This window comes from Hyperoodon ampullatus (genome assembly GCF_949752795.1).
Source record: "Hyperoodon ampullatus genome assembly, chromosome: 4".
NCBI classification, from domain to species: domain Eukaryota; kingdom Metazoa; phylum Chordata; class Mammalia; order Artiodactyla; family Ziphiidae; genus Hyperoodon; species Hyperoodon ampullatus.
The window spans coordinates 92,025,449-92,039,581 of NC_136917.1; the positions used below are offsets into that span (position 1 = coordinate 92,025,449).

A 14,133-nucleotide genomic window follows, 5' to 3' on the forward strand; every position below is an offset into this window, starting at 1 on the left:
AAGTTCAAAGGTTAGTAATTGATTTTGATCAGAGACAATATTGGCAACATATACTAGCAGTGGTTTAGATCCTCCCTTTAGTTAACACAGGTCAAGGAAGCTAATTATCTTGAATAAAAGTGAGATAGAAAAGCCAAACATCACCTATCTTCCTTCTTTGGATGTAAATCAAAATATGTTAAATATTTAGCTTGCTGTTACTATAGACAGAATGAGCAGACCTGAGTCCTCCATAATCAGACCCAACTAGGCCATGTGGTTGAATAGAAAGAGTTCTGTCTTAGAATCAGGAAACCTGGGTCTCACATTTGATTCAACCCCTTATGAGCTATGGGTCCTCAAAGAAGTCCCTTTACCTCCCCAGTTTTCATTTTCCTCTTCGACATGAGGGGTTGAATTACTAAAGAACTCTCTGATTCATTCCAGTTGTAGAATTCTATTTCACTGATTCCATTTATGGTAACTATACCTCTTTTTCATCCATTCCTTCTGAAAAGCAACAATCCTTCCAGTTGATTGTAAGAGTTTCAGCCACTGAACTATCTCAAATTCATCCCTCTAGGTCCAGACATCTTGACTCTGGTGGTGGGATCTGACATCAGCTGCTGTCCCAATACACCTTGGCCCACCTGCCGCGGCTACCTATATAAGAGGACTCACTCCGGGTTCATGAAGGGTTGGAGGAAACGGTGGTTCGTGCTGAAGCATGATGGCTGCGTCCACTACTACAGACATAAGAAGGTAAACTAAGGGGAAGGGAAAGGGTTGGAGTGGGTGAGAACAAGAAACCCTGGGCAGTACAGGAAGTCCATTACCAAAGTATTGTCTTATAAGGTACCATGCATGTGGTAGGATTCTAGAAACAGTGTTCTCTCCAGTGACTTTTAAAGAACTTTTCCTTCTTCAGAAGTTCAGAGAACTGTAACTCATTTTCTCTGCTGCTGCATAAATCAAGGCTGGCATACATTTCTATCTGATTTATTCCTACTTTCAGATCCTCTGTGAAAACTTTCTTATCAAAGCCAATAAAATAAGAACCAAACTATATACCTAGTACCCTAGAGAAATCAAGGTGGGCTAAGGCAAAGCACAGCTAACATCTCACTAGACCGCTGTGCCTGGGCTCTGTTCCTTAGGTTACAGGGACTGATGTTAGTAAGGCTTCTGAAGCAGAGCACCTCCTAAGCCACCTGAAATACTTTGTTTCATTTCCCAGATTTCCTTAGAGCAGTGATTTCTAACCATAGGTGAGGGGTGAAATCTTCTAGGGAATGTTCTCAAAATATGAGATCCAGTCCTCAACCCAGTTGTTTCTCATTCAGCAAGTCTGGGATGAGGCCTGGGCTTGTGGGTGTGGGGAAGGCCCTTCAGGTGATGCTGGCCTGCAGTTCAAACAACCAACCGGCAGGTCAGGTCTTATCAGCAGAATTGTTTTCTTTGCCCTATGCAATACAATGTTTAATTTTTTTAATCAAAAGCAAGCATCATAAATTTTAGAGATTTCACACAGAAATTCCAATTTCCAATTTCTCTTGAAAAATTCTCTAGTCACAGTTGGTGGGAACTGTGTAGTGACTCCCTCCTCTAGGGAGGGTGAGAGGGGCCCAGTTCAACCGAGGGCCCACTGCTTCCTATGTCCTCTGCCCGGCTGGCTTCACTCTGCACCACCTGTGTGACCCGCTGCTAATAAGCGTGAAAAACAGGAGCTTGGGTTATTTACCTTATCCATGACACAATTTTATTTTTCTGCCTTTATTTTATATTGCCCTAGTTTCTTAATTTTAAGCTTTTTTGGTATTTTATATATTTTTTAAATGACCTTAATTCCCTTCTGGAACAAGGAGTATCTATCTGTCTATCTATCTGTCTATCTATCTATCTATGTATCTATCTATCTATAAAGAAATCAGTACATTTAAAAAAAATGAGTAGTAACTTTGCATATGGAATCATTGTGAAGACTCCTCATTCCTAGACTGTGAATCATTTATTTGTGACATAGACCAGGAGGTGCCTGCCTTTCATGGCAATGCGAGCCGTACAGCTACTTTGCAAAAACTTTGTCTCCCTCCAGTGCAGGAAAATAGGATTCTCTGTAAGCAGGATGAGAAATGATGGTCTAGCCTTGTTTTCTGTATTCTGAGTATTAAAGTGGAACAGACCAGAAGGTTCCAACCTGGGTATGCTTCAGAAGCCCCTGAAGAGTTTTCCAAAGTACACATGCAAACTACCTCCTTCCCGCTTCCCTCCTGAGTGGCGCCCTGGAAACTGTATATTCTTTTGTAAGCTTTCAAGGCCATTCTGAAGGAACTGATTTGTAGCCTGGATAAGTCCCACAGCAAAGTTTATTCCCATCTATAGTCAGAAGACAAAAATAAAACAATAATGCAAGCTTGCCAATTTTTCCTTCATGGAATAGATGGTTCTTTATCCTGAGATTGTGTCCTTCTCCTACCTCTCGGTGGTGATAATTTTTGTTTCCTCTTGTGAAACAGTGACAGTAGTAGATGCCAGCTTTTCTTTTTTTTTTTTTTTTTTTTTTTGCGGTATGTGGGCCTCTCACTGTTGTGGCCCCTCCCGTTGCGGAGCACAGGCTCCGGACACGCAGGCTCAATGGCCATGGCTCATGGGCCAAGCCGCTCCGCGGCATGTGGGATCCTCCCAGACCGGGGCACGAACCCGTGTCCCCTGCATCGGCAGGCGGACTCTCAACCACTGCGCCACCAGGGAAGCCCCAGCTTTTCTTTAATGGCTTCTTCAGCAAAACAAATACATAAAGCAACCCTATGCCGAGCACCCCATAGTTTAAGATTCCTGCTTCTTGAGATTAAGAATGATTCCTGGAGCAGTGTCTGGGCCTGCCAGGGGGCAATCATGGGGCTAGTGGTGCCTGCAGATGTTATATTTGGCTTGCACAAAGTTTTCATAATTTTTTTAATGCAATGCATTCAGGTGAAGCAGCTACTATCCAATTTGCCATAATCCCTACTGCTCCTCATTTCCTTACACTGAGCCCAGCCATTTAAATTACTCACTAGGCCCTGCAGGGATTTGAGTGTATGAGTCCTGAGGTAGAATTTATGTGAAAAATTAAAAGTGTGGTGGTAGAGAGGTTAGAATTAAAATAGATTTTTTAAAAAAACTGCTTCTAGTCCTCTTTGGAAAAGACATGTACATCTTATAGTAAGTTTGGACACAGCTAAGAAAAAAACATCTTGAGTGACTGCTGTTGTGAGCATCACCACCAAAATAGGGCTAACATGGAGATGGTAGAATATAAAAATACAGCTTTATTTTGTTTATAAAGAGCCAAAATCAGATCCCTTGTAATGCTACAAATTCCAGAATACATTATGTCTAATCTTTAGAGTAGATAGCAATGACTGAGAAGAGTTAAGGGGGCATAATAAGAACACAACAGATTAAATTAGCAGAAAATGAACTCAGCTATACAGTATTCATTCATGCAACAAATATTTCTTGAGTGCTTTTTAAGAGCCAGGCATTATACTAAGCACTGGGAATATAAAAAAAACAAAAACAAAAAAACAAAAAAACAGACATGGTGCCTGCCCTGTTTGTACTTATAGTTCCATAGAAGAGACTGATATTAAGAAATAGACTTACAAATAAATATACAATTGTGATTGGTACAGTAAGAAAAATTATGGGATGGGAGAAGAGAATTGTAGCAGTCTGAATCCAAACAAGAGATACAATCACACAGTGATTTAAACAACTTTAATAGAAATAATTATTAAACTATGATAAAAGAATCACTATAGGCTATAAGAAAAATCTATACGCTACCAAGGGAAAGTACCCAAGGAAGGACAAACTTAGAAAGGGTACCCCTCTCCAAGGTTGGGGATTCAGATCTCCTTGGGAAATGTAGTTGAATCCACTGGATATCAGAGCCGCTCACTAGTTCACTGAGACAGAGTTAGTTATTCTGCAGTCAGAGGGCAAACAGGAAGCAACACTTTGGAGCACAGATGGGGCAGGTAAACTGAAGCTGGTAGCTGGTGCATGGGAACATAAGAGGAGTTGGGGATGCCACTGTGGCAGGAAGCCTGGAGCATGAGATATCCCTGTTGCGAAGAATGTCTGGAGTGAGATAGTGCAGGGAGGACTGCAGGAGACAAACCTATAGGAGAGGGGAAGTGAGCAGAGGGAGTCAGCGTACCAGGGTAGGCAGGAGATGTCCATATGGAGAGGGTCACAGGAAGATTATCACCAGGTCACACTAGGGCTGCAAGGTTTCCAGGGACAGGGTGTTCTGGGTGAATAGCTAAGATAGAGCACCCCCAGATGTCCACACACTCACACTGCAGACCCACCCTAAGCCGCTGAAAAGAGCGGGAGGGCCCCTTCCTCTTGCAATGTTCCTCTAGCGCCCTCTACTGAGAAGACAATGCGCTTAAAAAAAAAAAAAAAAAAAACTATGGAAAGGAATTCCATCCATTATTGCAGAGCATAGATTGAGGAGTGAATTTGGAGATGAGAAGCAATAAGTTTGTAACTGGCCAAGAGTGAAATGGAGGGTTTAGTATAGATTAGAAGACATGGGAGTATGTAACGAATTCCTTCTTGAGGATGTAATATTTTAGCTTAGGCCTGAGGACTGAAATAAAGCTAGCCGGACAGATGGTTGAGATGAGGGTTCTCTAGGCAGGAAAAACAACATGTATGAAGTCCCTGAGCTGGAAAAAAGCTTGGCAAGTTTGAGGAACTCTGAGAAAGCCCAGTGCAGCTACACCACCGTGCAAGGAAGAGGGCAGGGAAGGCAGGAGGTCAGGCTAAAGAGGTAGGCAGGAGGCTGTCAACTCAGGGTCCTGAGTCAATGACAAGGATTTTTGGATGTTCTTCTAACTACAATAGAAGGCCACCAAAATTCTCTTGGGCAAGGCAATTTCAAAAGATCATTTTGACTGTTATGTGGAGAATAAATTGGAGGGGGATAAGACTGGAATGGAAATAACAGTTAGAATGCTAGTACCGTAGTCTAGGCAAGAGGAGAGCCTAGGTAAGTAGTCTTGACCAGAGTGGGAATAAGGAAGCTAAGTGGACAGATCTCTAGAAACATTTAAAAGCCAAAATCAAAAGGATTTGGTGGTGGATTAAATGTGGTAGAGAAAGGGGAAATAAAGGACAGCCAAGGATGACTTTGAAGTTTCTGATCAAAGTAAGGATAAGATATCTTTTACTGAAAAAGGAGCAGGTTACAAGGGTATAGGGTAAGGTGAGATCAATAGTTCAATTTGAACTACATTTAGAGTATTATATATACTGTATAGTTATAGTATAGCAAATATATATACGTAGTATTTAAAGCCATGGAAATTGATGAGATTGCTAAGGGAGAGAATATAAAGTGAGATGAAAAGAGAACTCTCAAACACTGAGAGTGGACAAAGTAGGAGGAAATAGGAAAGGTGACTGAGAGGGGTGGCCAGAGAGATAGAAACAAAACCCAGGAAAACACGTGCCATGGAGCCAAGATTAAAAAAAAAAAAAAGTTTCAAGAAGGAAGGTGATAGTGTTTCCTGGCATTGCTGAAGGGTCATACTGTGGTGAGTATTAGGAAGCATCTGCTGGGTTTGGCATTATGCAAAGTCCTTGGAAACTCTGGCAAGAAAAGTCTGGGTTATATAGAGTGAGTTGAGAAAGAAACAATTTATTATATGAATTGGAAAAGTATAAACAGCATTTGCAGAGCAGCCTTTTGAAAATCTTGCCTATGAAAGAGACTAGAGAAATAATGTGAGAACTGAAGAGTATTTAGTCCATTTACAGTTAATTTAATTACTGATATAATTGGGTTTACATCTACTATTGTTATTTTTGCTTTCAATTTGTCTCTCCATTCTGTTTCTATTCCTCACCTTTCTTGCCTCCTTTCAATTAAGTTAATAGTTTTATGATCCCATTTAACTTGTAGTTGTTAGGTCTTTTACTGTTCTTTCAGTGATTACCAAAAATATTACACCATGCATTTAGATTACTGGAGTCAAACATAAATTAGTACTTATACTATTTTATGGACATCACAGCATCTAATTTAGCCATGCCTTAAGTAATATGTTTGTGTTGTCATATATTTAAATTCTATACAGATTGCAAATCCTCTGATATATTATTGTTATTATTATTATTATTTTTTGTGGTACGTGGGCCTCTCACTGCTGTGGCCTCTCCCGTTGCGGAGCACAGGCTCTGGACGCACAGGCTCAGCGGCCACGGCTCACGGGCCCAGCAGCTCCGCAGCATGTGGGATCTTCCCGGACCGGGGCACGAACCCGTGTCCCCTGCATCGGCAGGCGGACTCTCAACCACTGCGCCACCAGGGAAGCCCGATATTATTATTTTATACAATCAATATTCTTTTGTATTTACCCATATCTACCTTTTGCATTGGTATTCATCTGTTCCTGCATCTTTAAACAGTTAACCTGCAACATTTTCCATCTTCCAAAAGAATGGTATTTAGTTGGAGGTCTGCTGGGGGTGAATTTTTCAGCTATCTTGGGCAAATATCTTTATTCCCCCCTTAATACTTTAAGAATACTTTTAGTGGATATAGAATTCTAGATTGGGTAGTTGTTTTCTTTCAGATCATTGAATATGTCTTTTCACTTTCTTTTGGCTTTCACTGTAACAGTAAGACTATTAGATAACTTCTCAGTATAAGTTGTTTCTTTGTGCTTTATTCTGCATATATTCTTCTGAAATTCTTCTGTCTAGTTTAATAGCAAATAAACTCCAGTAAGTTCTTAATTTCAGCAATTGTATTTTCAGTTCCAGAGTCCATTTGATTATTTGTTTATATTCTCCTGTTTATGCTGAAATGCTTTTTAAAATGTCTTTTATCTTTTGATCATATTAATCGTAGTCCTGCTAAAGTCCATCCTTTATCAGGATCCTCTATAGGTGCCTGTTTTTTTCATCTGCCATTTCTGCAATTTTCTCTGTGTTAGAAAGATAAGGGCACTAATCCTAGGCCATCTTAATCTATTCAGTGCTAAAATAATTGTAAGACAACCTTCAGTCACTGTGAAGGTTGGTCTTTTTGTCATTCATTCTAATTCCCAAGGTTATTCTTCAAGATTCTAACTCAGAGCATGATTTATAAGGACCTACTCCTTGATGGGATCTGAGCTCCATGAGTATGTTGAAATCTCTGCTCAACTTCTTAGCCCCTTCAGGAGGAAGTGACCCCAATGTTGGGCTCATCTTCTGCTGGATTTTAGTCCCATTATTCTTCACTGTCTTATAGGTTCTCTGATGTATTCAGAGGCATTTATATATCCTTCAGCTCTTCTAGTTTTCTCAGTAATAGAGTTGATGCTAATGAACTAGTCTGCCATTACCAAAAGGACAATTCCAAGTTGTCAAGCTTCCTTGACAGCTGAAAAGGAAGGATATATGAGGGCAGAGTTGTTTTTGTTATTATTTTTAAGGTGTAAGATACCAGTTTAAGTGTCAATGCTGCTGAGAGTAGAGTCAGGAGAAAAAAGGAGAAAAAAGCTGAAGATACAGAAAAAGAGGAATTACTGGTGGATACATTTACCTTACAATCCACCTATCCTAAAATTGGGTATATCTAGCTCATAGGTACCAAAAGAGAAACTGAACTTTATGAAGGATAAGACTGAATGTTCAACCAGGTTTTTCAGAAAAAGGAAGCATTCTCTGTACATTGTAGCAGAACAAGCCAGTTTTTGTTCTGTTCTGGGGATCTATGTATGCAAGAACCCAAACGTGGGTGTACGTGGGGGAAAAAGGACTGGGAGACACTTCACACACTGGGCTTTACAGACCTCAAAGAAGAAAGCAGTGTTATGCTTTAAATACTTGTCTCTATTTCAGGAATTGTGATTGTCACAGCGTATTTACTTCGCTATGTTGGAGGAGGAGTCCAAGGGACTGAGTAGCACACAATAGTGTGAGAGACTTCATTTTGAACAAAGAGTAAAATTTGGGGCATGAAATAAGATTAAATATTTTTGTCACATGTCTTGAATTTCTTTTGTAAATGAGACCTGTTAATCTTTGATTTCCTTTTACGAAGGAAAGTGAATGATATTCCCTTCCAAAATTGCCACGATGTTAACAATGCACTTTTAAAGGCAGTTAAGCTCTAAAACTAGAGGCGGGGTGAAGTAGAATAGAGTACGGGCCTTGAAGGTCAGTCTAGCTCTACAGCCCACAATCTCAGAATAATTTTATACTATGACTTTTCGTAAAGTAAGAGTTATCGGAAAAGGGATTTGCCCTAGAATTGACCTAAGAAGCAGAGGAAAACCAGGCCCACAGAATGGGCTTGAACAGATAGTAGAAGGAAACAATACAGTTGATTCCTGATGGCACCTTACGGTCTTGCTTATTACCAAAATGGTTCTTTGCCTGCAGCTATCCAGGAGACCTTATGGAAGAGATGGAATGGTGGAGCTCTGAGGACAGATCTGTCAAGAGATTCAGCTATGTTATAAAATCATTTGCATATGGAGTTGGCACTATATGTCATGAGGTCGCATAGGAAGAATGTAGATTACAAGAGAAGAGAGCTGAGGTCAAAGACATTGGGATGAGGACAGAGCCAGTCAGAAGTCTGGCATGGGGAGGAGGATCCAGCATTAGAGGCTGAATAGGAACAGCCAACGAGGCAAAAAGAAAACCAGAAGGAGTTTTATGTTTCCAGAGCCCAGACATGAATGTGTTTCAAAAGGGTAGGAGCAGTCAGTGGAGTTAAATGCTGCTGTGAAGTCATTGCCTGTCAGATACAAGCCTCTAAGTGGGAGAGTGGACCTCCTTTGCTATGACTGGCCTTCTCTGGCCTTGCCTTGCCTCTTTGAATTCACTTCTTTCCAATCTAAAGGCATATTTGTCTGTTATATCCTGAGGGAGGGGAGAGAAAACCCTCTTGAAGACACATTTATTGTGACTAACTTTCTATCTCTCATCTCCTTTTCGAAGGCAAATTCTTGGGAAGAGTTGTCTAACCCTACCTTCCTTCATTTTCTTTCCTAACCCACTGCAATCAGGTGTCTGTTTCTGCTATACATGTGGACACTGAAATTATGATCATATTTAGATTATCCAGGAAGAGAGTATAGGATGAGAAAAGCAGTGGGCCACCAACATTTAATGGGACATGATAATGTTTACCTGATAAAGCTCTTATGTGGATTAAATTAAGTATCATATATAAATCAATAATTACAGGACCTGGCACATAGTTTCAACTACTAGATTCCATCCCCTTAACCCATTTTACCTTAATCTAAGTAATTTGCCTGTGGTCATGTAGCTCATACGTGAGTACAGATTCAAACTTGTGTCTTCTTGGCTAAAAAGCATATTTCTATCTTTCCACTACTCCAAACTTCCTTCCCAGAGCTTCAGTCCCCAGTTTTGTGCTTAATTACAAACTACCTGCCCCCTGGGAACCACAGTCCCTGATGCATTTCCCAGGTTCACACCTCAAACCTCATCCAGCTAACCTAAAAGAGAGGTGAACATAAGAACTATTAAGTAAGATTCATGAGCGTCGTTTGCTGATTTCACAGGAATGAAACAAATAAATACCTCATCAATGGAAGAATGCTTGTGGCATTCAGAAAGCAGGGAATAAGTCAATATATGTGGTCAATATAACAGAGGATTTCCAAGTTTCCTATAAAATCTTAAGTAAGTTCAGCTCCAAATTTCAATACCTCATTGGAACCTTACTTTGTAATTTAAGTGATTCCCAGTAGGTGGCGTAGCTTACTCACAAATGGTTTCTCAGTGCCCACCTGGGAGAGCAATTTGAATCATAAAATTCTTGTTAATGCAGGAAGAGACAAATAATTTAGACCAACTTCCTCCTTTTCCAAAATATGAAAACAAGGATTAAAGATTATATAATTTATAAGAGAAGACCCAACATTTTAAACCAGGTCGTTGATATTCACCTGGAATCCTCCTATTTATACTAGTTACCAGTCTCAAACTTTGGGTAACGTCCCCTAGGAAGGCCATGCAATGGCAGTAAGCAGCTAGCTCTGGGTTAGGAAAGTGTAAGGCTACATAGAGAAAGTTGTCTGCCATGATATGACCACAGTCTTAGGATGATAACCTGTTGGGCCTATTTATCCAGTATTAAGAAATCTCGGGCTTCCCTGGTGGCGCAGTGGTTGAGAGTCCGCCTGCCGATGCAGGGGACGCGGGTTCGTGCCCCGGTCTGGGAGGATCCCACATGCCGCGGAGCGGCTGGGCCCGTGAGCCATGGCTACTGGGCCTGCGCGTCCAGAGCCTGTGCTCTGCAACGGGAGAGGCCACAGCAGTGAGAAGCCCACGTAATGCAAAAAAAAAAAAAAAAAAAAAAAAAAAAGAAGAAATCTCAATACAAAAGGACATTTAAAATGGGAAGAAATCCACCCCTTCCCTTTCACCTTCCTGATCTTCTCCTACCACCTTCTGCTCTTTCTCCTACAGCAAAATCCCACTTGCCAGGTATATGTTCAGATTATAAATTAGAAGAAAGCCAGCTTTCCAAAGCGGCTTCCTTCCCAGGCTGCCCCAGTATCTGGAATTCCCAGGGACAAAGACAAGGCCATCATGCCACGTCCACTTCTAAAAGATATTCCTGGGGGAATTTCATATCCATTCTGTTATTGGCAAAATAGTTATTGAAAACTTACAGTATGTCAGAGACAGAGCTGTAAAAATAATAAGCCAGGCCAACAGCTCTCATGGAGTTTCGCTTTACTGTGGGAAGAGACAGAAAATAAACAAGATAATTTCAGATACTAATAAGTATCTGGATTTGAGAGTGGCTGGGAGGAGGGGTAGGGTTGGGGGGCTATTTTTAAGTAATCATCAAGGATGCTTGTCTGGGAAGATGACATTTAAGATAAAACAAAGATCTGGGGGAATGATTTCAGTAGAGGAAACAGCTAGTACAAAGGACCTGAGGGGGGAGTATCAAGCTGTTTTCAATCATTATAATCTCAATAAGCATTAGGTAGTTTATCCCGTTGGTTCTTAAGTGCTTGCTACCTGGTATAAAGAAAAATACTGAAGGCATGAAGGCACTGAGGTTTAAATGAGGGAAAGGAGAGGGATCATCCTGGAACATGTCAGGCGTGTCTCCTTTCCCCAGTGTGGAGGTCGTGGGGACAGTTGAGTCCAGCAGTGTGGCCCTGGTCTGTGGGGAAGTGCCAGGACAGGAGGCGGGCATCACAAGGAGAAGAGACTCACTAAAGGGATAAACGGAGGGCACCAAATCCAAACTGCAAGTACTTAAAAGAGATTTTAAAACACCCTGCTTATCTCCACCTCAGTGTTTCCCGAAACGTGGTCTGGGAACCACAAGTTAGAATCACCCACGCACTTATCAGATACCCCTGGGCATCATATCTGGTCTTCCAAATCTGAATTTATGGGATAGGGCTCAGGAATATGGCTAATAATAAGTACACACACACACACACAGTAAATGTTATATACACTAAAGTTGAGAACTGATGCTCTAGAGAATTTGCATTTTCCCAGTGCTTCAGCTCTTCAAATAGTATGGCCTTCAACTTTCTCCTAGCACAGGCTCAGTTCTTCAAAGTAGGAAGAGACTAAAACACATCTGAGAGAAAAAGGGAAGATTAATGGATGGCCCAGAACCCTGTGAAACATTAGGGAGTTTTAAAGAGATCTTTAATAGTTCCCTTTATTAACAAGACATGGGTCTTTGATAATTCGTGATTTTTTAAATCTATAATATATAAAGGAGCACTTTTCTTTATGGATTTGAGTAAACAAAAGCTTTCTTCAAGGGTTTAGTATTAGTTTTCCTGTGGATGGTGTAATTTTGTGGGCAATAATGTACTCTCTGTAAATCTCAAGAGCATTGAACTCTCACCTCATCCTGTTCTCAGGGACACGGTGGGAAGACAGTTCCTTTAGTCAAACTGTGGGCTGGAAGGATGTGATTTCAACTCCTGCAGCACACAACAATGAGGACACAGCAAGTGCATTTGGAATGGTGAAGAAATGGATATGTTCCTCACGTCCACTGGTATCTTTGTATTCAATTTACAAAACTATGGCCAAAAAAGCAAGAGTAAATTTGGACTTCTTACCCACCCACCTCCCATCTGCCATTAGGTATTGAGGTTTTTTGTTTGTTCGTTTGTTTTTACTAATCCTTCCACTGACCTAACCCCAATAAACCAGCAAAAAGCAGGATTATCTGGTTGCCTGATTCAGCCCAATACATTTAATGCTTGATTTCTTTTTTATTTTTCATCATCAAAAATTTGAAGAGAAAGCACATGACTTCTCTCTTCCACAGATTTTTCTAGCAGGCCATAATGCCTAACAGTAGCAGCAGCAGCAGTAGTTGTAGTAGCGGGGCCTTTGGGAAGATCTTTCAGAAGCCCAACAACCCTTGCTTAAAGACAGTTCAACCACTATTCATACTCTTCAAATGTTTTAACCAAAATGTCAGAGGCTTCATCAGGGTGGAAATTATTTGATGGCTCCATAATACATTATTTTTCCTTGACATACACTTATCTCCTTATTCCAGTAAAATGTGCTAAATTGGCAAAAGGAGAATCAGTCAAAGTTGGTGTTTTTGTTCTTCACAAGGAATTTGGGGGGTATAAGAATAGACAATTAAGACAAATTATTCATGAAGTACATATGCCATTTGCATTTTTCCCTTTGGGATACATTTGTCATCATCATTTATATGGAAGGTATTTGCTTACAGATCTGCCCTTTCACCTCAGAACTAAGGTAATTTTTCCATTTAAACTGAGTCATCCTTGTCCTAAATATTGCATAGTGGCACAGACCTGCCATCTCCTGTTTCCTTGGGCCAAACACGATGACAAAGCAAACTAGACTATGGTCCCCAAATCTCTTTGTACTCACTGCCATTTTGAGTGGTGGTCAGAAGTATTGGTTACATTGCAAGGAATTGTAACAGTGAATGAGTTGCACAAAATTCTACCCAAGGAATTCTAAAATAAAAAGCTTGCAAATGAATGCCTGCTCTAGCTATGAAAAATGTGTTCTGAAAGCACAGAAGGAACATTTGCAACTTGAAACTTTTCATCAGAAATTGAGAGAACTCAAGGTCAGTTTAATATTAATACTCTCCAAGCTCTTTCATCTAACAGATATCAAGTTGCATTTGAATCTGGTAAAGAGATATGAATTTAGGTCAGTTTAGCCTTCAAAGGACAAATTTCTTGAGAAATATTCTGTATCCATCTATTTAGTTTTGAGTATCATTATGTTATTTTAAGGTGAAAATGACCAAAACTTGCCTTTTTTATAGAATGAGAAATTCATTTCTGGTAAGCTGAAATTGCTTTTGAATAATTTATAGGGGACAGAGAATTCATCAGATCTGATATCAGCAGCCATGAGATTGCCTTGTTCTGTAATGGGTGCTAGGGGAGCTGGAAAGCTGGAGTTGGTTAGCATGAGAATTCCTATCCAGAATCTCACACAGGTTAAAGGCAGGTGAAATTTAAGAAATGGAAAGCTGCGGTCAAAACTATGTAAGAAGGAATCTTTAAAAAATTAGCCTGTGAAGGATAGTGTCTAGACCTCCCACCCCGATGCTGATATTCATTCTACCATAGTTGCCAGTCAATAAGCAGGACCTCATCTCATAGCACCATCCTCTCCTCTTTTTCATTGGTGGGGAGATGATAAGAGAAACAAGATGAAGTACTAAAGCCAAATAAAATGAAAACAGATTAATCCAAATAACGTGAGATAAAACCTTCAATTGATAACTGATCAATTCCCTATTTCTTACACTCAGATATTAGAATTTTTTCTCCCACTCTTTTAGACTGGCTCCTGAATCACTCTACCTTGAATCCCATCCAAAATTTTAAAATCTATAATCTTGGACTTCCCCAATATCCCATGTTCAGTCTCCTGTCCTTTAATTTTAAATGCTCTTATTAATCATCTTTTTGTATGCAAGGGATATAGCTAATCATTAGTCTAGAAACCAAGTTGAATAAGACAAAGTTCCTACTCTTATAATGGTTGGTGATTGAACTTAAGCTTTTAGCATGGGTAATATTTCTGCACATATAATGTGGGAAAGAAAATTCGAGGTGGAAG

The 14,133-nt window shown here is 40.2% G+C and overlaps 1 protein-coding gene across 1 annotated transcript in view; it reads left to right on the forward strand.

Moving 5' to 3' along the window:
- The window catches only part of LOC307051271 (uncharacterized protein), a gene marked incomplete at both ends in the record, with an annotated part of 100,706 nt that overhangs the window by 47,252 nt on the left and 39,321 nt on the right, over positions 1-14,133 (forward strand). Inside the window, one exon of the mRNA XM_079701592.1 lies at positions 563-741. Coding sequence (XP_079557718.1) covers positions 563-741 — 179 coding nt within the window. The remainder of the gene's footprint in view (positions 1-562; positions 742-14,133) is intronic.